The sequence below is a fragment of the Enoplosus armatus genome, chromosome 8, assembly GCF_043641665.1.
Source record: "Enoplosus armatus isolate fEnoArm2 chromosome 8, fEnoArm2.hap1, whole genome shotgun sequence".
NCBI classification, from domain to species: Eukaryota; Metazoa; Chordata; class Actinopteri; order Centrarchiformes; family Enoplosidae; genus Enoplosus; species Enoplosus armatus.
This window is the reverse complement of record NC_092187.1, coordinates 14666498-14691487: the sequence shown is the minus strand read 5'-3', so window position 1 is coordinate 14691487 and position 24990 is coordinate 14666498. Positions and strand designations below refer to the sequence as shown.

General features: G+C 43.0%; 1 protein-coding gene across 1 annotated transcript in view; it reads left to right on the top strand.

The window, feature by feature from the left end:
- LOC139288865 (ERC protein 2) overlaps positions 1–24990 on the top strand; it is a 108696-nt gene that overhangs the window by 67308 nt on the left and 16398 nt on the right. The window contains exons 13-15 of the mRNA XM_070910308.1: positions 129–222; positions 4345–4497; positions 8211–8371. Of these exons, the coding sequence (XP_070766409.1) occupies positions 129–222; positions 4345–4497; positions 8211–8371 (408 nt within the window). The remainder of the gene's footprint in view (positions 1–128; positions 223–4344; positions 4498–8210; positions 8372–24990) is intronic.

Sequence of the window (24990 nt, the reverse complement as noted above, 5' to 3'; positions counted from 1 at the left end):
CATACAGTTTACATACAGGATATACACCATGGTCATATTGTGTCAAATACAAATCTTTTGGTATTTACATTTCTTTATTTATTGAGAATCTGTTTTATCTGCTGTCACCCATCTTTCTTCACCTGAAGGCAAATCAAGTCTCCGAACATCCAGAAACAGACGGTGCCGGGTGAGATGAGGAAAGACGCCCTGACTGATGGACATCCACACTCTTTATCGCAGGTTTGAATGTGTGTGTATGTGTGTGTGTGTGCATTCTTTGGCCTCTAGTTAAGCTCTTCATCAACTCTTCATCCCAGAGAGGGCAGATTTGCACATACTGTGCTTATTTCCTCCTTGCTTCTTTTGTAAGCCGTTCCTCACAAAGTATTATCTCCTTCCTCTATCTCTGTCTGTATAATTCTGTTCTTCTGAGCAGAGAGAGCCTTGCTCCAGTCTCTTATGCCTCTTGCCCTCCCTCCCTCAGTGCATCTCGGAGTCCGTCCTAAGTGGAAGAGACAGGCATTTAGTTCAGCAGAAATCAGCTCCATACGCCAGTCGGGAGAGCGGTGGCATAATGGCTCAGATGGGAATAGTAAAGAAGTGAGTCTGGTCAGGCAGGAGAGAGAATCTTGATGCACCATTTTTCATATAATTGATAAAATTCCATTTATTATCATAATTTGACCAGAGATAATACCAGTGATAGAGCAGATGCAGGAATTCAAGCTCAAGTTCAAGTTTATTGTCATTCATCTATATCAAAACCTGACCGATACCGCTATCAATACTTGAAAATGTAAAAATTCTGTCACACTAGCAGTGTGGCTCTATGGATGGCAATGTCTGTCTGTCGGTTGGTACTGCTTTGGTTAGTCTTAAAAACGATTGGATGGTGATCCCTTGACTTTTCACTTTGCACCACCGCTGTAGCCTGACAGAGCTGCAAGCATGGCTTTAGACTCTTAGACTTGGTCTTGTTCTGACATAAACCCATAACATAAGCAAACATTTTTTAATAAGAAGCCCTTAAATTTGGTAATTAAAGTGCTTTTTGGTAAATAAACTATGTCATGGAAAATAATTTAAAAAGTTGGTATTTCTGCACTGCAGTTTGCAACAAATAAGCAAGACCCTGAGAAAACCAGACTGTGAGAGGCCTGACCAACCACGCAAATGCAACTGTACATATTGAAACTACATAATATTAAGAACAGTATGATTAAATGCAGCTGCGATATATTTAAAAGATTAGCAACAATACTGTAGAACATGTACATAGATAAGAGTTAGAGTGACCACCCCATATTCCAGCTCACTATCTTTGATGTTGATGTGTTATAAATACACCATGCGTTCTGTTTGCTCAGCAGTCGGGGGTGCGTTGTGGCCTCCATCTCGCTCCCCCCGGCTCGCTCTCTCTCTCTCTCTCTCCATTTATCTCCGGGTCCATCAGGAACACAGCACGCTCCGAGGGTAAACACAAACAAACAGGGCCTCCCCTCATTGCTCCCTCTCCCCATCCATCCAGGAGAGTTTATGTGGGACAGAGTGATAGCATCTCTCCGCTCCATCGTCTCCATCGCGCCACGCTGCACTTCACAAACACAGAGAAAACACACATCGGAAATGTTCACTTCAAGCCTTCACACAGGCCTTTTATTTCTGTTTTATCTGTAACGGAGAAGCATCAGCGACACTCAATCCCCCCCCCCCCCTTTCTATTTAGAGACACAAGGATTATATTTTAGATCTGGGGACAGTCAAAAAGGTAGACGCATTCCAGGACTTTCATTTACTCTAAGCTTCTTCCCACAGTCTGTACACTTCACTGAAACTGTATATGAAACTTAACATTCTTTTAAATCATGAAACAGGACACATAGAGGTTGATGCTGCACACTTAACTTTTTTTGACAGAGACAGAGACAAATGTTTGTGTCTGCCAGGGTCAGCCTATGTGGGTAAGTGGGTTGTATGCCGGTGAGTGGTGTGTGTGTGTGTGTGTGAAGCTGAGGATCATAGGTACACAGTTGCTGGAAATGTGCATTCTCTCACTCTCTGCTGGTTTATTTTAGTGATTATAATCCCTCCATCAAACCAGAAAGGGCCAGACTCCATAATGATTCTTCCCAAGGGCATTAGGTGATGATTGCTGCTGCAGAGGCAATTATCTTTCCATTTCTCCCCTCTCTCTATCTCTCTTGCCCTTTTTTCCATTCTTTCTATTCTTGAAAGCCAGCAATAGTCTCTTGTTACTAATAAAACTCACACAACACACGGATATGCACTGACACAGACTGACGGACACATATACTGCACATTTGCACACACACACACACACACACACACACAGAGGCAGACACAGCTTTCTGGTCGGGTTTCACTCGGGGGGTCCCGCAGTGGCAGCCCCATCTCAGTGGGGTGTGTGTATGAGTGTGTGTGTGTGTGTGTCTGTCTGTTGGGCGGGGTCAGGCCAGTACTTGTTGATTCTGGTGCATCGAATTACTGCCTGTCTGTCACATTCAATTACAGCTTTGGACTGTTGACGCACACAGCCTGCCTCTGTACGTGTGTGTGCGGGTGTTTGTCGCTCACCTCCAGCTGTGTCGTGCTGACGTGACGAGCCACAAGTATCCGCTTGTGATTTGGCTGGCTCGGCACGATTTTCATCACACTCAGGGATAATCCCATTGCTCCTGTTTTAGTCTGTATCACTGAATTAGTCAATTAGCCTTTTTTGGTCATAAATACTCTTTTTCATCATTTTTCATTTGAAGATACATCTTGTTAGCCAGCTTGTTATAGTATCTGTGTATAATACAAGTACAAACTCAAAACTCTTTAATTCTCTTTAATATTTATTAAGGGCGGTTAATAAGCCATTCATATGCATCTTGCATGTCTCGTAAAAACGTCTTTCACTTGACTCTTCTCAGTTTTCCATGCATTCAGCATATCCTTTTTTGCTGTCACAATAGATTTGCCACGTATGAGCTAAGGCACTGTTTAGCCTGGAGCTCCTTTAATGCAACACAAAAAATAAGTCTGTTCAGAGTGCTGTCAGACTTAGTAATAACATTAGACATACGCACACTCACGATGAGCTCCATATAGCAGCAATATACCTGCACAGCTGTAATTGTTCCCAAGAAATTCTGTATTAAGAAAAATGCTTCTACAAGCAGCCGTTTCTGAGATGAAATGTCAGTTGAAGAGCTTGTAGCGAAACATCAAAACATTTCACAATGAAGTCCGAAGGTTTTGCTTTGTTGCTGTATTGAGAGTTTCCTACACATCCTCATTGCTTCCAACAATGTCTGTTGCTCTGGCACACTTTCTTGCAACTTGTTGCTTGCACTGTGTCATATTCATTAGCTTGATGCTTCTACAAGTGTGTTATCAAGTTTGTGATGTTGATTCTACACTCTGCCATGTTGTTTTGGTAGCTGCTCTCTCTCACATGCGATGCAGCCGTTGTTATTAAGTGTCCAGTGTTGCTACTTTTCTTTATGTTTGGTTGCACAAACTGTGGCTATACTGTATAAGTGTTCACATGATGTTTTATGGTCAATAGTTCATATCAGAATGTGACTTTTATTTTATTTCCTACAACATCTGATCTGGTGTTTTTGGCTAGTGTGGATCCAATTGGCAGATCCCTAGTTTGTGTTTTGCAACAAGTGTAACTGAACTCTTTGTGTCACCTCGTCCAAGGCTTCTGCACTGCTCCCAGAAAAGTGTGAACGTGTGAACTTGAAGGCAAGTCAACTGGGGAGGAGTAGGAGAGAAAGTATTTTTTTTTAAATGAGAGAGAGAGAATCTGGGGGTTTATTATTTCTGTCCAGTGTTTTCTTTCACAGTTCCATCACCCAGTGTGGAGAGGGATCCTTTTCCCCCACTCACCATAGGTGTCAGAGAGGCCACACACAAACTGTGCATGTGCATGTGCATGCGCGCATAGTCTACTCCACACAGCCACACTCACACATGCGCACACTCATATGGATGTCGGCAAAGGTCACAGCACTTACACACTGTTACGCACTGTCTCTCCATCACTTATCACTCTCTTCTGTCTTGGATGTGTCTCTTGTGTGTTGTTCTTCTCTCACCACAACTTCTCCTCAAGTCTTTCCTTTGTTTCTATTTTACATGGACTGGATTCCTTTTAGCAAAAGGACTAACAAATACATCTTTTGTGAAATTATTGTTTGCCAGCACAGTTTTATTCCAGTGCAAAAACATCTGATGATGAGTTTTTGAAACAAAGCATACTGAAAGAAAAACACTCTCTCCCTGGCTTTTGCTGCTTTGCTTTCGACCCTCCTCCTCCTCGTTCCTCCTCCTCTGAACCCCCCCCAGCTTCCTCTTTCAGCTTCCCAGGATGCCATGCGGGAGACTGCAGAGCGGATCATTGGGTTGGAGAAGGCACTGAGGGAGAGCATGAACACCTCCGCACATAGGGAGGCTCTCTGGGCACAAGAGGAGGGTGCCCGTGTTCAGGCCCAGAGACAGGTTCACCCGATGTTTCACACATTGATGGAAGATTCAAGACCAGCATACACATAAACACACACAGATAGTCTCATGCATCCCTACATAGGCAGCCTGGCCTACCTTTAAAACAGAGTACAGGTATCAGCTCACCTAGGACTGAGAAGGGCCACTCAGAAAAAAAATGAGGAACTTAATTGCACCCCCATGTGGTGAGGAGTGTAACTGCAGGCAGACAGTGGTTTATGAATGATCCTTAATCACTTGATATGTAGCTTGTAACTAACAAATATCATTATTACAAAATGGATAGTTGTCTTTTGCTTCCTGTCTGTTATTTTCTTTTCTTCTTAATTCAGGTTTTATTCTCTAAACATGCTGTTACTCATTTTCTCCCTTCTTCAAACTGAAACCAAAAATTCCTCCTTTCATTTTCTGTTGCTCGTTAAGTTGCTGTTGCATGCTTGAAAATGTCAGCATATGTTTAACATATTGTGAGTTTATGGGCATGCAATCAGAATTCATTAAGTCGTAGACTTTAGTCTTGTAGTGTTGATGGAGTACAGGCTGCCCTTTTACTCTGTCTGTCCTGCTATCGATCTGTCTTTCTTTCTGACTGCCAGCTGGTCGGTCTACATCTTGTGTGGGTCCAAAAAAGTGTATGTGTGTGTGTGTGTGTGTGTGTGTGTGTGTGTGAGAGAGCGTAGGTGTGTATGTGGTGGGAAAGAGAAACAGGGCAAGGGAGTGTGTTTCCTCCTGGTGTGAGTGTGCATTTGAATGAGAATGACCTCGCATTACTGATGAGTGCCACAAGAAATGTGAGAGTGATCGGCGGTTAAAACGAGAATTAACATTTTGAGGCAGAATCGTGGCTGTATTGCCTCAAACACACATACATATGCTCCAACACACACACACACAAAGACAGAAACTGATAGAGGAGAACTTACAAAATGTAGCGAGGAGATTGGTGGACAGAGCGGGAAAGTAAGAGGAGGTCAAACTCAGTTTAGAAAATCCAGTGAGAGCCAATGCTAACTGTGGCTGGTTTTTTCCTCTTTGTTTTGCAATTTCTGTGCTTTACACGCTTGACTTACAGTCAGCATGGATACTGTGTTTATCAAACAATATTCTGATCCACTGAGAAGTCCGAAAGAAAAGTATATTTATGTCTGTGGGACTTTTCGCACGCATAGAAGTGGATGATTCAGCCTTGACCTAAGTTTACCCGTGTGTAGCCAAAGAATCAGGGAAATCCTTTCCTAACTTGTGACACGTTAACACTCATTGACCCCAAAAAGCCATAGTCAACTTGCTGTCATTTCAAATCTATCCAGACCCTACACATAGACAACATACTTAGCCAACATACAGTCGTACTGGCAACTGTGTTTGACTTGTATTGAGCCCGAGTTGCAGTCTTGATGTCAACTCAAGGAAAGATACCCACATAGCCTGGCACTCACACTGCTAGGTGCTGTCAACACATTGAACTTTGTGAGCCGGCGTGACGTCACCACATAAGGAGGCAGCAAGTCAACATGCCATTAACATGCAGTTATACAGTTGTCAGTCAAGTGGCGTTCTTGCCTCAGACTCTGGAGAAAAAGAGCGTGTGTGGGGAGGGATGTTGGGGGAGTAGAGAGATGGACAGGTCCTTCTGAAACATCACCTGACCCTGGCACCATTTCAGAGCGCCCTGCCAGATTCGCATTCTCGCATTTTATCCCCCCCCTTCACTCTTTCCTTGATTTTCTTCTTTCTTCTCCCCTCTGTCCCAGAGTAATCAGTCTCATGATGTGTAATGCGCTGAAAGTCTTCCATCAGCCTGACCTGCTGAAATGGAGCATGGGTAATGCCCCGGGTCACTTTTCTTCACACCCCCGCTCTCTAAGTCTCTCACTCTGTCTCTGCGTCTCTCTGTCTCGTCTTTCCCCTGCCTTCATTTCTGCTGTCCATCCGTTGTCCCGAGTCTCGTTCTTTCCCATCTGCCTTCTTAAGTTGTCTCACCCAATCATCTCCACGCTCTCTCTCCCTTTCTCTCCATTTCTGTTCTTGTCTCTCTCCCTCTCTCCCCCTCTGTGGCGTTTGAACTAGGCCTTTGAACCAGCAACACCAACGCAAATGGACAAGAAGGATTTGGCCCTTACCTCTGAGCCCCCAATCAGCTTAGCAACTAAAGGGGCTTTGGGCCAGTCTTAGCAAGCCTTAGCCTGGCTGGGGGGCTTTGCCTTGAAGTTGAGCTAAATTAGCACGCACAGGCTCACCGTTAAGCTGATTAGGTCCCTAATTTCACTAAAATGCATTGTATTCCTTATTAATGATGTGATTGTGAAGTGAGGGCTAGCCTGGGTGGTGGACTAATGGGGGACTCGGAGGTAGGCAGTAGGCGCATGAGGGTTGATAGACATGTGGTGGGTGTAAATGGAGTTGTGTGTGTGTGACCCTTGGCTTTCAAGATGAAAAGACTGGCTTTGGATTCTTTAAAGCCTGAAAGAAGACATCAAACATTAAACATGATGTGATTTTGGAAAGTTGGATGTCTTGTTGATATTGGGTATATTAACGGCTGGATATTACTGAGGTCAGCTGTTGTTGGCAGGGATATGGAGTGTGTTTTATTTAAAACAATGCTTTGTTACATTTCTTGGAAGTTATGACTGAAAGTTGTCACTTTCCCACCATTTTGCATTTCTGTATTCCCCACTGGTTTTGCTTTCACCCTTTCTTCTCTCGCTCCATATGTGATATTCATGAACCGTCAGTGAACACATTATCTGACATCTGTGAAACACACCTAAAAAAAACGGCGGAGATGGAGAGTGTCCTGAAAATGTGTGAACGATTTGGCCCCTTCATAAAAGAGGCCCATTCCTTTTTTCATGTCCTACCCCATGGAGTGCTTCCCCCTAATACTCCTTTTCTTTTTCTTTTTTTTGCTTTTCCTTCACTTTCTTTCCCTTTGTTTGATTTGGGATCCAACACTACAGAATTTATTGTTTCACTATCTTATATCACAAATCTGCAAATCATCAGGATCCAACAAAGATAAATTAATATTCTCGCCGCCTTCCATTCACATGATCTCAACAAGCCTGCCCAGCACTGCATCCTATTGTAAAGTACTTGTTGTTAGACAATTAGATGCTTCCTGTCTCAGGGTAATGACACCCTGAGGTCACATCCTGTCTGTCAGACACTCAGGTTGGACACGCAGGCCTGCATGGCTGGAGGGCATGTGTGTGCAGAGGGAGGAGATGTAGTTGAGGGCTTGAGCATTATTCTCACCTGCCCAAAAGTAGAGCCACACTTGAGGGTGAGATAGAGAGAAGAGGGAACCCTTGTTCTTTGTGCACGAGTCAGCGGACATTCAACTACCCTTTGAACCTCACTTCATCTGCTGCTAGATGTCAACTGGCCATTTTGTTTTCATGTTTAGTCATTTCACCTCATTCTAGCATTCCAACACACACCCTCTGAAATACATGCATGCAGACAAATTAAAGTGCACATAAGTGTGTATCTTATGACTTTACCATGTTCATGTGTATACGTGTGTGTGTGTGTGTGTGTGTGTGTGACTGTAAACAATAGATCTGGTATATTGAATGATATATAACATGCTATATGATTTAATGAACATTGTTACGTTTGAGAACAGAGCTGTGTGGGTGAGTGTCCTGCTATGTGTTGATGCTGTTTAAACCAGTGTGCATATGTCTCTCCTTGAATAGTTGGAGGACCTGATGGGGGCTTTGGAGAAGACACGCCAGGAGCTGGACGCCACCAAGCTGCATCTGTCCTCCACTCAGCAGTCACTGCATGAGAGAGACGGACACCTTAATAGTCTTCGCCAGGAGAGACGCAAACAGCTGGAGGAGATTCTGGAGATGAAGTTAGTCTCGCACTCAGCTATCTGTCTTTATGTACAGTACTTATATCTGCACAGTAGTTAAATCTTATCTATCTACCTTAATCTACCCTACTTACCTATTTTCCTTCTTTCAACAGATGTAACCCTTTTCAAATACTCATAGGCCACACAGAATAATAATTGCATACTCTGTAACAGCTATATCCTGTACATTCATGGCTTTGCATTTCTCTAATCAGTAAAAGAAAGACTTCAACTTAGCTTTCCCAGTAATATGAATTAATTAAACTGCATTTACATTAATAGAAACAGCTTAATGTGTAATGCAGAGTTGCTGATAACTGCAGTAAGATATGTAGTCAGAAAAAAAAATAAACCACAAGTGTTTGTGGTAGTGACTGCACACCCAGCCCATAAAAAGTATATGATCAAGGACCTTTTTATTGACATTGGCACGATTTGCTCAGCGCTTCATCAAGCGCATTTTCATTACCCTACACAGCAGCTTTTGTTGCTGCAGCAGAAACCTGCATCTAATACGGTAATAGGCACGTTTATCTGCTCACCTGTTCACATGTGCGTCTGTGCATGAGTGTTATATAGACATCAGCGCTGAGGTGTGTTTTGAAGCCGGATCAGCCGTTGTCTATAGCTGCCTTGTGAAAACGTACATTTATTGAGGACAGGTGGTGCAGCCTTAGACAGCAGGTCAGAAAAATATGTGTGCAGCTGTTTTTTTCCCATTTGTATGTCTGTGTGTGACAGAGAGAGAGTTAGAAAAGGAGGAAACCAAAAAAAAAGAACGTGTGCAGGACAAGCTGCATTTCCATGTGTGAGTGTGTGTCAGTGGGTATGTATGTATGTGTGAGTGAGTTCAGTGATCTGTCAGTGGAGCGGCTACATGTGTGTTTGCTTTGAGCGCTCTGATTGAAGGAGCATGGAGCCACATATCTGGTTGTCATGTGCCGCAGAGAAATGCCTTTAATGTCAGCCACTCAGCGCAGTACAAAAGGGAAGGCTGGCACATATGTATTGAAAACACAACTTTTAAAATCCATTACGCCTCACAAGCCCCTCTGATCACACTAACTCTGAAAGAATGTGTGTGCGCCTGTGTCTGCCTACAGTATGTATATGTGCACTGTGTGCTGGAGGCTGAGAAAGAGAGCGCCCTTGCCCATGTATCACACACACACACACACTTGCCAAACCATCTTCCTGTCTGCTCCAATTTCCACCATCCAAACATTACCAGGGATGTTTAGCAGAGGAAATGTGTTACACATGACACAGACACAATCCGTGCTTCTAGGTATGTATGTGAAAGTAGGAAAACGCTCACGGACCTGGCATGTGAATGATACTTTTGTAATTTTCTGGCGCAAAGCTTAAATCATTACTATATTACCATTAGAAAGATGTCTGAAGAAGAAGGTTAGCGTGATGGTTGGTTGACATAAACAGCAACAAAGTAGATGGGATTCTTTGCCTTTGTGTTTGAGACTTTGACTGAATGCAAGTCTACACTGGTAAGAGCTAATGGAGGGGGCACAGAGGGCATGAGTGTGTGTGTGTGGTCTCTTGTGCATTGGATTCTGTGTCTATGACGGGGTCGGAGGCAGGGGTTTGGGGTCACTGATGATGAGGATTAAAGGACTGTTGAATTGCGAGGGGCGAAGCTTCGTGAGACTGACTTACATCTGAACAAGCCACAAAGATACGCACGCAGAATGTACACACGACCTCGGTGGAACTCACATATAATCACTCACGTCTGCAGACATGCACATACTTACACAAACTTTGGCTTTCTGCTTTAAAAGGGGGCCGTATTCCCACAGCACAGCTCTGGTCCAAGTTAGCACAGGGAAAACTAAACAGGAAAGATAAGGCAGAGAAAGAGAGGTAACAAGAGAGAGAGGGAGTTAGAGTGAACGCGAGAAAAAAACGAGACAGAAAGAGAGAATGAGAGGGAGGGGAGGGTGGAATGGAGGGGCTGCACAAACTGAAGTATTTCAAATCTTAGAAATCATGAGAGAAGTTTGATTGCATGCCAGGTTTCTCCTTCTCTCCGTTGTAATGTGGCATTTGTCAAGAAGACCAGCTGAAGCAAACCATGTGAGGCACGTTCCCCAGTGAACTGGGGAGCTCTGTGTGTGTGTTTTTTAATGTGTGTGTGTGTGTGTGTATAAGCCAGAGGGAGAGAGAGAGAGAGCAGACTCTTTGCTTTTCAACACTGTTAATGAAAGAGACAAGAGGGGAAAAAATCATTTTCAATATCCTCTCATTGCAATGCTGGGTTTCCTAGCTTGCATTGTGTGTGTAGAGAAGAGAGAAGGGGAGAGAGAGAGAGAGAGAGAGAGAGAGAGGGAGAGAGAGGGAGAGCGAGTGCATTTTTATATTTGCCTTTTTCAGATATAGAGCTGAATGCTTGATGTATAAGGAGCAGTGCGGGTCAGTTCTATCACCCCACACCAGATTGAGTTTCCACCATACTGTACAATACTCACACACACACACACACACACACACACACACACACACACACACAGTCAGAGACACAGATGGCCTCCAGAGGAGCTAGTCATTAAATGAGTCTAGGGTCACGGGGTATAGGTGCACAATAGAGAAATTATGTGTTTGGACATTTTGAATAGCTAGTCATTGAGATGTTTCCATAGTCTGAATGGGATAATACTACATGCCACAACATTGCAGTGGCTAACTGAACCTGATCCCCCTTTGACACTGGGAATGTAGCTGATATTATCTCTATTTACATTTTAGTGATGTAAAATGATGATAGAGCAAAGAAAAGGTAGCGGCAGCTTTGAGGCAGGCACATAAACAGATGCAGAGTTGACAAAGTGGAAATTTTTAGAGGTAGAGAAGGGGAGAGTTGACAATTTGAGAGATGGAGGGGAAAATCATGCAAACATTAGTAGAGCGACTCTGCAAGACAGTGGACGGAGGGAAAGAGGGAGCAGAGAGTTAGGGAGGAAATAGTAAATGATGGTAAGAAAAAAAGGGATGATAGAGTGAGGGAGTGATTGATGGAGGGGGTGATGGATGGAGGAAGGGAGGAGGAGAATGATGGAGGAAGTGGTGGAAGAAAGAACAGGGAAAAGATCGAGTAGCGCTGTGAGGGAGTAGAGTTCGGTTAGCAGAGAAGAGCTGGAGAGAGGGAAAAGAATGGGTGAGAGTAAACTGTACACAACATACCATCAGCAAACACCTGCACCACATGCGACAATAAAGAACATCCACCTGTTAATTCACATTTTGGTTTTCACATTAAAAAAAAGCTTATACAGAAGAAATTAAAACTAAAAATGTATTTATAGCAAACGAGATGACCATGCTAGACTGAGTTGGAGGAGAGAGAAAGATGTGCAAAACGGCAATGGAAATAGATTTTTGGAATACGTTGACGTTAGGTGCCTATTTTGCTTCATCTTCTTACATTTCTCTTCTTTACCAAAACTAAACAACATGTTGGACAAAAAAAAACTCTATCACTTACACACTTTTCTTATGCCCTTGCTGGAATATTTGCAGTGCACAGTAATTCACATTTTTACATTTTATTTTGCCAGAATTTTGGACATGTGCTTAACATTTGTGGACTATTTGGATAGAAACATAACTTTTGTGCAATTCTGCAAAATTAAGCAAAATATCCACTATATCTAATGCTCAATCCTTTTTACACTCACACAAATGTTAAATGAGCCATTCCACACGCTGGAAATGTAATAACTCCTAACCTGAAAATGAAATTCAATTCTGTCCGAGAAATGTGTTCATGTATCCGTTTGTTGGCTAGTTACAGTAAACCATGGCATAATGAAGCTTAGAGCAGTAGCGACGTTATGACTTTCAAATCCCCAACGTAGACATCCTGTCTGCACAGCGCCATTGCCATGGTTACCCTGACTAAACACACAGAGAGACCAGCTGTACTGGCAAGGTCATGTCCCCGCTCCCTGATCTCTCTGAGGGGCCTGGGCACACACACACACACACACACACACACACAAATTCAAAATCTCACACACAGACATACACATACATACAGCATGTGCGTTCATATGCACTCGTTGAAACACATCATTTACACCGAAAAAGCATATTTATACTTTCATACATGCAACCAAGCAGCATTGCGTTTCACAGGTAGTCAAGGACTTACAGCAGATGCGCACATATATGCAAGTTCACACAGCCATATGCAGACAAGTATGGTGTTACAGTGCCATTGTTGTGATAAGTAATGATGAGACATAGAGGGTTGGTGCGGTGTGTGAATGGGATTCTCTGTATTTCTGTGATGAGGAGGGGCTGACCACACATCACCTTCCTCTCTCTGCGCGTAAGTTTGTATGCGTGTCGCCTCGTGGGAACTTCGGGCCATTCATCATGTCTGTCTGTGCTCCCGTGCCCTCTGACATGCATGTTTACCTTCGACATGTGTGTCGGCTGTCGGGCGTGTAGGTGTGTTATTATGTCAGGGCCGAGGCATGCTCCACCCTCCTCCGCCTCCTCCTTTGAGGTTTTGTCAATGGAGGGCTTCATCACATGGAAATCCCTGCTTCTAACTCCTTGTTCAGTTCAGTATAGTAAGGTAATGACAGACTGCTACCTGGGTCCCATACAGTAAGCTCCAATGGTGGAGAGAACAGTCCAGAGACACACATGTGAAGCAGGGTCACTTTTTGAATAGGATATTGCGCCGTTCAGCAAATGCAAATAGAAATGAAACTTTTCTGACCCATTTTCCCCAGACCATGTCACTCTCTTGGACTGCACTCTGCACCCATCACATCTTAAGCTCACTTTTCTAAGGGTTTGGCTGTTCTAGCATCAACTATGCATATTTTTTATCACTACTTATTAATATATTATTGGTGCTTATATCCACATAGTATTTTTGGCGAGCATAGGCCCACCCAGTAAATATGAATTGGAGTTTGTGTGTCCTGTAAAGTATGTAAACCCTGACTTAAGTTCTGTAAAACTGGCACACAGATGTACACACACTCTGTTTGCCTACAGTACGGTAACGGCTGGGTTGCTGTCATAGTAGAGAGGATTTGTGAGCCATGGAGTGGCCCGGATGAAGTGGAATTGTCTCCTAAAGTCAAATTTATGAGTGACTGGAAGGCTGGGGCTGTCTTATGAAGTTGATGTTGAACTGAAAGATACGTTGATGCTCAGAGGACATCATTCGAACAGGGTGGATAGCGCATGTGTTTAGATAAACTGATAGACAGAGATGGAAGAGTCTTTCCAGAGAAAGAAAGAACTTCTTGTCTTTAAAGTGGAGATTGACATAGTGAAGATGGGGTAGATGTGACACACAAAAACAAAAAGAAGGCAGTGATTGACAACAAGAAAAGGAGATAAGGAGGCCACGTTGAGGAGGCAAAGGGAAGATGTTGCATGTGGAAACTGCTCTCACCTTTGTACCGCACAGTTTGCCCCACTAGAGTAAAATCATTCTTTCATTGTCTGTTATCCTCTCTCTTTTACTTCATCACTCTTTTAACACAGACCTCCTTAACTTCCTGTGAGTATTAAAGGCTCTCCCTCCCTCCTTTTTTGTCTGTTTTTCTCTCATTCTATCTCTGGACAGGTGGAAGAAGGCCTGGAATTTATCACACATACCTAATAATTACTATCACAGGAAATGGTCCTGAGGAAGTAGGTGCACTAGCCTTGCTAATTAGTGTCAGTCGCAAACAACACATACACATGCACATACTTGCATACGCACACACACACAGCTAATTAGTGTCATTTGGCTGGGGTAGAAGTCTCGGGAAAGCCAAATCTGATTGGCCTCAGGGAGACTAACACCCCAAAGTTTACCCGGTTGTATAAATCTCAAGACTAATTGATTGGAAGTCTGTGTGTGTGTGTGTGTGTGTGTGTGTGTGTGTGTGTGTCGGAGCATTTAAGTGTGTGCATGAGTAGGCAATTGATTAGGTGGGCCCTGCAGCCATAAAGAGGCAGCCCAGGACACAGGACCCAGAGGTGACCAGTGACGGCCTCCTGAACGACGGCCCTGCCCTCAGGGTCACCAAAGGAATGAGGAGAAGGAAGGGGAGGTCAAGGGAGGAGGTGTTGTCAATGTAGATTGATAGATATGGTCATGGCCACTAAAGCAAATTTGAATTTGAGTTTGAGATATGCACCTAGATAGACACATGGGTAGATTTATAGCAGTAGAGGTGGAGCACAAAGGGTTAACTGAAATCCCAAAGAGAGTGTGCAGCAGTGGGAGAATTTAAGACAGAAAGAGGGATGAGTTATTTTAAATGCAGCTGCATGTAATATGTTGTTGGATGTGCTGCGCTGTAAAACAGCCATTAAAACAGTGGCTTAGTGAAATGCCCTCATGGTTTACCATTATGGGCACATGAAATGCTGGTATACCCACACAAGTGAGTCAATGGGGCTTACTGGCATATATTCACACACTGTAAACACCTCCAAGCCTCTGTGGTTGGCACACACACCTGAGCCCACAGCTCCTGTTTTTCTCCTCTGTGGCTTCTCTGGCTGCGTCTGTCTGTCTTTATCTGGGTATAAGCACGCCTCTGTCTTTATCTGTCTGTGTCTGTCTCTCTCTTTGGTTTGTTTGGTTCTAACATTTTACAGATCGATTTAAAAATAAAAGCTTTAATGGCAGAATGTTGAGAGCTCTCTGCAGTTTTACTTCCACACATTCTCACCTAGTTTCCCTCAACTGGAGAAACACATTGTTACATAAAGCCCTCAGTAAGGGCTCAGTCTTTTGTTGGTTTGACTGGACTTTTATTGGCCCCGCACGTCTCTCAGTCTTGCTGAGATGGTTCCCAGGAGGTTTTAATAGAGAACAATAGTAGAACGGACCACTTCCCAGCACCGGGCTGCTCCAACACTGCACACCAGTCAGCACACACCACAGCAGCCCCTGGCACTTCTGGATTGTGTGTGTATATGTGTGTGTCTGATCTGGTTAATTCAGGGATGTAGACCCAAACTGTAATTATCATTATGTGCTTCTCGGCAGTGGCAGGAAACAGCCCAAGCAAGTTTGGATGAGCATGTGTATCCTCATTGATGCGCATTGAATGTGTTTGTGTGCAAAGAACAACATGTGCATACATGAATTGGTCTATGTGTGTGTGTGTGTACATGCACGCACGCATGCACGTAGGAGCAATGATGTGAAGAGCATGAGAGCTATTAGCAGTGAAAGATAAGCAGATTGTGCCAGTGGCTATGTGATGATTTTTCCTGCTCTTGTTTTGGCCCTGCTCTTGTTCATTTGGTCTCTGCTAAATGGAGACATATTGGAAACATGACTGTTCTCTCGGGGGCCGGTGGGTATCCAGAGTTTAGGTCTGGAAAGGACGGGAGAGAAGAAGAAATGGGAGGAGAGGGGGAGAAGAGGAAATGAAAGGAGAAGGGTGGAAAGAGAATAAGAAGAAAATAAAAATAAAATCAGTAGAGAAAGTGGGGGTCACTGGAGTTAAGCTCACCACTAGGATTTCAAATCTCATAAAAACAACAACTACATTTGTCTTATTTGTTTGTGGAGAGAAATTACTATTCACAAGCATCACAAGACACTGTTAACTTTCACAACTCTGCAATAAAACTTCTGTCTCATTTTTACGATATCAGAGTTGATGTCCAAGAAAAAGCAAAGCAAATCCGCACTGAAAAGAGACGGAAAGAGAAAAAAAAACACACAAAACTAAAACCCCAAAGTTTATTTGGAGCAAGCGTCACATCTATTCAAGATGGCAACCGCAGTTTAATCTGCCTAGTCCTTCATCTTTAAAGCTGCATCAATAAGACAGAAAAGGCCTTCATGTGGGCGTACAGACTGTGTAGAGACAGGACTGGTCACCACTACATAAACAACACAGGATTCCTGCAGAGACAAGAATTGCTAGAGGGAGTGTGAGCAAAGACAATGGCACGACTTTCAGGCCATAGATGAAACACAGTGTGTATATGCATGATTTAGAATGTGGCCATTTATGAATGTCGTGATATGAGGGTGTGCATGTTTATGTCTGAAGTAATTTAAGTCAAGATCAGAGAACTGAGGCATATGTCAAGTCATTTTAGCATACAATATTCAAAGACAGCGTGTGTGTACTCTGACATTACTGTAACCAAAACCTTAGTGATTTTTCTTTTAACATTTACCCATTTCCGTTATTATGAAGTATGAGGCATTCGGAGAGAGAGTTTGTGGTGGTGTGTTTCCTTTCATTTCCGTCTGTGTTTATTCTTAACCTGTGGCACCCATTGATGCATTATGCAACAAAAGACGCATTTCAGAGTCACAGTTCAGTCAAACAGGAACACACTGACGGCACACACAATGCAGGAATCAGCAGAGCTTACTCTTTCAGTGACAGCTTTTTCTCTGAAATCCACTGAGCATAAATGTCCATAAATCTGTTTTGATAATGATATCAAAAGCTCTCTGTAACTTTCCCCCCATATCATCATCAAATCTTCAGTATCAAATTTGATGCAAACACTGGGCTAAGGTGTAGCCTTGATATACAAATATTAGTTTTAACTTTTATGAACAGATGCGTTGGATCAGAAACGCTGTGTCTGTCCTCAGACCTTCATCAGGTAAAATATTTAAAAGTTTTACCTGATGAAGGTCTAAAAAAAAACATCATAAATAAAGTGAGTACAAGTTATCAGTGTGCAGGATTTTTTGGTTCTTTCACTTGATATACAAATGGAAATACTAAAAGAAAACAACAAGAGTGGCAAAATCGTTATTTATACATTTATTGATGTATTGAGGTCCACATGGTTTTTATATAAGTCGTCTCTATCCATTCTATTCAGATATTTACTGTGCGTTGAAAACATTTGAACATCCATGCAAAAAAACCCCAAACAATTTTAAATTGCGCTAAACTTACACTAAATTGTTGTACCTATACGATAGTGGGTTTCCTGAGTTGTCAAACTTCTGCAGCAAATAACAATATATGGCATGCCTAACTAAGACATGAACTGACTACGACTTGAGCCTGTTCTTAAACATAAATACAGTCATCACACATTACGTGATTTCAATGTGAAATCTAAAAAGACATAACAAAGGTAGTCCCTGTTTTTTCCTCTGTCTCTCCCTCTATCACACACACACAAACACAAACACACACACAAACGCTCTCACGGTAACGTGCACTGACATATCTAACATGTCCCTGGTCCATTCGAGCCACAGGTCTTCGGGTTCAGCATTTACTGAAATCGAATGTGTGTGTTTGGCCTTGGGTTACACACTCGATTGAATTAGAGAAAGGGTGCACACTCGCTCACTTACTCACACACACACACACACACACACACACACAGCCTCACAGGGACACAGATCTCTATTAAGTTAAAAAAGAGAGTTGAGTGTCCTCTTCCATCGCAAGGGCTTTTATGTGATAAGATCGACTCGGGGTGCTCTCCTATGCAGGATTCCTGAGCACATCAAACAACAGTAAACCACATCACAGAGGCAGGAAGAGCTCAGCTCCATTAGCCAGCCCATAAAGAACATGTGTATGTGTAACAGGAGAGCTACGCGAGCCACTACAAAAGGTTTACACACATAGGACAAACACACCGAGGTATGCAGTCCCCTGACATACTCACAAATTAGTGTGCATTTTAGTGCAAATGCACACACACACACCTATGCTTGCACACATAAACGTGTGTGTGTGGTGTAAGTAGTAAACAAGGACTGTGTCATTGTTCATAGTTTTTGTACCATGCACAGACACACATATACACATGCATATACACATAAATTCACTTATACACACTCATACTTTATGTAGATGGTTCTGGCTTTATCACTATCATCTGAGCACATTCTGCATTTTACTCATTCCAACTGGGTCTTAAGCTTAAAGTAATGGTCTGGTTTTAAAAAGTGGCACACGGGCTGGGCTGGGATAATGGCCTGGTAACATAGTGACATGAAAAAAACAGGAATTCCGAAATCTGTTTGCTGTCCAGATGGCAATCATTAGCTTTATTAGTACACAACTGGTAAAGACATACCCCCAGCGCACACACACACACACACACCCTACCCAACACTCTCTCTACAACTGCAGCACTGCTCCAACTCTCCATCCTGTCCTCCTTCCACTTTTTGCAGAAAGAGACGTCTCTCTTATGAGGTGTTTAGTGACAAAAGGCCAAAGGGACACCCACATACAGCAAGAGAGAGACAGAAAGACAAAGAGAGGGGTGGAGAGGGGTTTGGAGGGGGAGAGAAATAGGTTGACCCAGTTTGAGTTTACCCGTTTTTCTTACATTAATTTGAAACAGATCTTCACCGCCTCTGCTGTCCAAGCCACAGGCAGTGAGATATCACCCTCTACTCAGGCTCCAGAGGATCTGATTCAAACTGGATGTCCATCACTTACTATGACTGGCCTTGCTCTGCTATGAGAGGATGTCTTAATCATCTACTGTGCAGAAGTGAGTTAAGAACCAAGTATGAGAAACGTATGAATTGTGTGTTTTAAACTGCATCAGACAATAGTACAGTTGGAGAGTAAGTGGGTGTATCGTGATGATGTGGATAGAGACAAATTCATCCCAATGACAGGATGAAATGGAGACACAGGGCCCACCCGGCTCTCTGCTAAACCAACCTAATATGTATTAATCCAGAGGATTAGGCTGCCTGCTAGCATTACAGGCATTCCCGTGCCAGTCAGCGATGTTCTGCCCACCGAGGTTAGCATTTAATCCCGAAGATGACATACGCACAAACAGTATTATTGCCGCTGATGCTACACAGGATGCCAGTGCAGAGTGAGCATGCAAAGTTTGCTGTGACTGATATGTGTGTGTGTTGCGGATGGAGGCTCACGGTGGCACAGTCCTTGAAATGTGTGGTAAGTGAGAAAGAGACAGAGGGGAAACAGAGGGTGTTCAGATAGGAGTTATGCACTATGGCAGGCCCTAATTGCTTGCGGCTCCTGTTGTGTGTTTGGCTTTGTTTGAGCATGTCCAATATAACCAGTCATAGGGGAGCCTCTGCCAGAGCTAACACACACAAACACAGTGCTGAACCATAGAGAAGGCTTTTATGGTGTTGAAGACTTCAGTAACATGACACCTAGGGCAAACACTGAGTAATAAAGCAATTGCGGCACATTGTTTAGATCCTCCTCCTGGCATGGTTTGTTTGTCAGACTCGGAGTGTCTCAGTTTCCTGACATCAGTGTCCTGACATGTCACTTTGATAAACACACACGCACGCACATGCACTCAGGCACATTGGCAAAAAACAGTACACATGCTGGATAAACACTGAATGCATTCATGCACATACACACAGAAACACAAGCCCACATGTGTCTGCACGCATGCCACACTGCAGACATTTTGACATGTCAGTCACAGTGCCTTTCGTGCCAGTGTTTCTCCAAACTTCTAAGCAGCTGCCTGGTATGTCTGACTGCATGACTACAGATAAAAGAGCAATAAACATTTCTTGCTTGCTTGCTAACTGGTATTCCTCACGTGCTCTTCACCTCCTTTTAAAGTTGCTGTTCTGTGACACAGGCAGATTTTCATGTCAAAATGTTTGTACGTGTGTCTGTACCCTTCCCAGCAGAGCCTATTTTGGATCTTCTGTAGCTCTGAGGTGGTCTCCAGCCCGTCAAAAATATTTGTTAATGCACACCATGTCATCACAGTGTAGCTGTAACACGAGCCTAGTCTGTTTTTTGAGTTGTAAGTGGTGAAGACTTTTTCGCTAGACTTTTTTCCCCCATATGACTATCTGCTGCTTTTTCTGTCAATTCTCTCTTTCTATAGTATCTCAGTATGTTTCTCCTACAAAGTCCAGCAAACACTCCTGTATTCTCTCTGCTGTGTCTAACAGTGGTGGGAGACAACGAAAGAGACACCATGTTCGCATTATTTATAACACACTCACTTTGGTTTAACCTCAAATGCATTTTAAAGTCTAAGCGACAGAGACGCTGACCAATTTCTCAGCCACTATGAGATATTTTCACAAATAGTCCTAATATTAGTACTGAATTTATGTTTTTCATGGAACATATTAAACTCTTCGACAATGAGAATGATTATTTGTAGATCTGGAGGTAACTGAAAGCGGGTTCAATCTGGGACCCATACCTAAGTCTGAATCTCGGTACGTTTTGTTTTGTGTGTGTGTGTGTGTGTGTGTGTGTGTGTGTGTGTGTGTGTGTGTCTAAGAAACTGCAACAGTGAGGCTACATTAGGAACTAATTTAGTTAACGAGCCCACTCTCACCCACAACTCCTCCAGTGTCAGTGGAGCGCATCCACGTCTTCACACAGAACAAGAGATCGTAATACTCTCTCAACTGCCTGGTAACAGCATGCACACACACTCACACACATTAAGGCAGATGCATCAAGCCGTGTACCTCTTCTGCATATAAACACAAACACATCTTGAATTTATTTCTACATTTTACATCTATGTAAAGACCCTGGTGTATATTTAGTGCAATATTATAACAAACTTAAATGCCTACTGAAACTCTGAGAACCATATTCAAGTGACCACAGAATGATTATTTAAGATTCAAAAATAAATAAAACAACTCTTACACACACACACACACACACACACACACACACACACACTCCTGTACAGTATGTAACCATAGCCGGCAAAAGGACTGAGTGGAAGCCATTGTTAAAATAACTGTGATGTAATCTACCAAGGGAGCGGGCCCGGCTGTGTATGTGTGTGTTATCTATCTGGAAATCAGTGGGTCTGTCAGCAGCATCTGACTGCACACTACCACTGGTCTCTTTATTAAAAACCAGACGTATGCTGGAATCCATGCACAGGTGTGTGGGAGGGCCTGCTGAGCACTTATCACAACTCAGTACCGTCTGCGTGTGTGTGTGTGTGTGTGTGTGTGTGTGTGTGTGTGTGTGTGTGTGTGTGTGTCTGTGGATCAGTTTATACTTTTATGCATGTTTGTGAGAAAAAGCAGACAAAACATAACAAAGGCAAAAAGGAAACTGGACTCCAGCAAGACAGCTTGAGGCAAGGAGCAGAAAGGTTAAAGAGCGGGTGTGCTGCAGTGATTACGAGGCACACACTTTTGCTGTTTCATGCTTGCATGCACGTGTACGCGCAGCTTCAATTTTCATACCCTCATAAAAATATATAAACACACACTCACTCAATCTTCCACGAACAAGAAGTGCCATTATAACAAGAGCGCAAGTTGTTTCAATGTGTCTTCTTCACACGGAACATATTCACAACCACTATACTTTACAAGTACGTCTCTATTGGGAATACACACAGATTGACGAACAAGCAAATGCAATGACACAACAGGCTCAATGTACCAGAGGCATGATCTGTCTGCACTAGCTTCAACGTACAAATTACCCCGATTATAGAGCGGTGTGGCTGTATATGTCTGTGTGTGTGTGTGTGAGTGTGTGCATGTATCTCTCTGTGTGCCGGTACAACTCACTGCGTGTCTTTTAATGCTGGGGCCCATGACTGTAAATCAATCTGAGTGCGTGTGCGTGGATGTGCTCAGATATGTGTGTACTTCTAAATGTGTGTCTGTATTCCTGTGTGTATTGACAGGGAAATAATAGTGAGGTTTTTTTATCAGAAGGCCAGGTAGTAATCATGTTACTCTTTGATCCCATGATCCTCACTGATCTGTCTAAATATACAGCAGACCTGTCCAGACCTGGCAGCAGCTCCTCTAATCAGCACCCTCACCTAGCCCACTGTGTGTGTTTGTGTGTGTGTGTGTGTGTGTGTGTGTGTGTGTGTGAGAGAGAGAGAGAGAGAGAGAGAGAGACTTTCTGTCTGTCTCTTTGTGTCTGCATTTCTGTCTCTCTTTCATATTATCTTGCTTTGAATGTACCCCCCCCCCCCCCCCCCCCCCCCACTCGCTTTAAAGCACTTTAAAGCCGGGCTAATGAAGTCTATATAAGTTAGTATGTGGTCAGAGTGTGTTTGTGTAGCAGACTGTAAAGAAAGCATGTGGTTCCTGCTGCTTCAACACAAAGCAGAGCTGTCTGAGCTTTTTTTTTGTTTTACTTACATTTTACCATCCTTCATTAAAAGAAAACCAAGGTTGGAATCAGAGGATTGCTAATTATTAGCAGATGTGTGTGTGTGTGCACGTGCTCAATCTATGTGGTAATCTATGTGCATGCAGCTCTGTACATGCAGGTGGTAAGTACATTAACTCAAGTACTGTACTTAAGGATATTCATACTTCCTTAGTTTCTTGATTATTTGACTCCAGTACACATCAGGAGGAAATACTGTACCTTTTGACTCCACTACATTTATTTGACAGCTATAGTAATATATAAATTTTATAAATTATATAAATTACTCTGCAGAATAAGATTTTATATGCCAAATATACAATCAGATCATGATCATGATCATGATGAGGCATTGCCATATAGTAACCCACCCAACAGTATATAGATTCATTCAAATGATCATACATCATACAAAAACTAAAATATAATCATTATAGAATAATAATAATAATAATAATAATAATAATAATGTAATACTGGGGCCATTCTGCATAAGGAGTATTTTGGCTTTTGATACTTAAGTAGTTTAGGAGGAGGAGGTTTAGTAACAATCAGTATATATATAAACAGCAGTACCAGCAGCACTTGCTTTTTCTACCACTGTGTGGAACGTGACAGAAAATCTTATTTATATTTTTATATGCACATTGTTCAGGGTTATATGTTGCAGTAACTGTGAAAAATAACACATTATACACATATAATTAAGTTTCAAACCTGTTTTTCCTTTTTAAAAAAGTCTCTTCCATCGTCTGGTTATGGTTCAGGAAATGGAACTCTCCGCTGCGAAGACACACAACACATTGTGGGTATTGTAGTTCTCCGGGTTTGCTGCTTTTATAATAGTTGAGCTCATGTGGCTGTGATTGGAAATAACTGTGATTGGCTGATGGAGTGTGGGGTGAATGTTAGTGTGACCTTGTGTGTCCTTTACACACTGACGGGAAATCGACCGGTCCAAGCTCCAAGGAAAGCTATAATTCTAAGAGTAATACAGGCCAAAGGAGTGTACACACATAGTCTCTCTCTCACGCACGCATTCACGCACACTCGGTCTGCACAGAGTAAAGTCCTAGCTGTGCTGTAGTAACCACATTAATTGGGTTGTGTAATTGTCTGGCAAAGCATTGTGGGAAACAGCCCATACAGATCTGTCCCTTCACCTCAAACCACTTTTTAAACATGGACTCCCATCGTCATGACAGTGCTATCCAGGAAATTGCTGAACATGTGTGTATATGTGTGTCTGAGCGTGTGTGTGTGTTATTCTGTGATCGCCTGTATGCGTGTGTGTGTGTGTGTGTGTGTGTGTGTGTGTGTGTGTGTGTGTGTGTGTGTCTCTATGGCTCCTTTAAGGGAAGTGAGTGTGGTGGCCTCCCATTCCACCGCATGTCGGCTGTGGTTCAGCTGTGGTCCACCGCCAGGCCCTACATTTGGAACACAGAGAAAATACACCAGGGGTACTTGCTCCCACTGTTTTCTGGACCCGTCTTTCATCGGTTTGTGTGTATTTTGGGTGCACGTTTGTGTGTGTGTGTGTAACAGTGCGCCACTATGTTGTACTCTCTGCCCCTGATATTTTAAGGCTTTTTGGCCCCACGTCATGAGTGTGTGCTGTATTTCCAGGCTGCAGTTAGATGACCGGAGTGAGAGAACCCGTACAGAGGACAGGAAAGGCAGGAGGAATGAGGAGAGAGGAAAGCAAGGCGGGTAATTGAAGGGTTCAGGGTAATACTTAGGCCAAGGATGGCTGTTTCAACGTGTTTGCATAACCTCCTTGAACTTAATATTTAGCCCCACTCTGAAGTGAGTATAGGGCACGACGGAGCCGAATAGAGAATGATAGAGGGAGAGAGAAGTGGAATGATAGAGAGGTCCAAGTCCAAGGCGGAGGTGATGCCATTCTCTCCTCCGATGAGTGACTCCTCTCTTTGATTAGCGAAAGAAAGGGAGGAGAGGAGGAGTGATGGAATGAGAAGGGAGAGAGAAGAAAAGACGGCACATTGTGGTGGCCTTCCTGTCCGAGAGTGCCTGTGATGAACTGTTTGACAGAGGGTTATTTTAAAACACAGGAACACACAAGACAATACAGAAGATTGGCATTTTAAATGACGTAACGCAGAAGGTGTTCTCCTGGTATTTTCAGTTTACATTACTGACAGTTTAGAGTACAGTCTTTACTGTTGCTCCTGCAGCCCTAGTACAGAAAAAGAGGGAATGAGAGAGAGAAGTAATCATGCTCCTCTTTGTATCTGAGATGTGCATTGTTTTTTGCAGTTATTATTTGGCATTATGCAAATAAAGCTTACTTTGTTTTTATTAGTATTTCACATAGAAAGGAAACCAAAGTGAATAGGTGAGTCAGATGATCTTCACTTCACAAATTCATCAACAATAATTCTGATAATCGATTAATCTCATAAGTCATGTGACAGGTGGCTTTACTTTTATTTGCAGAATCATCTAATCTGAGCTTGTATTGTATAGTTT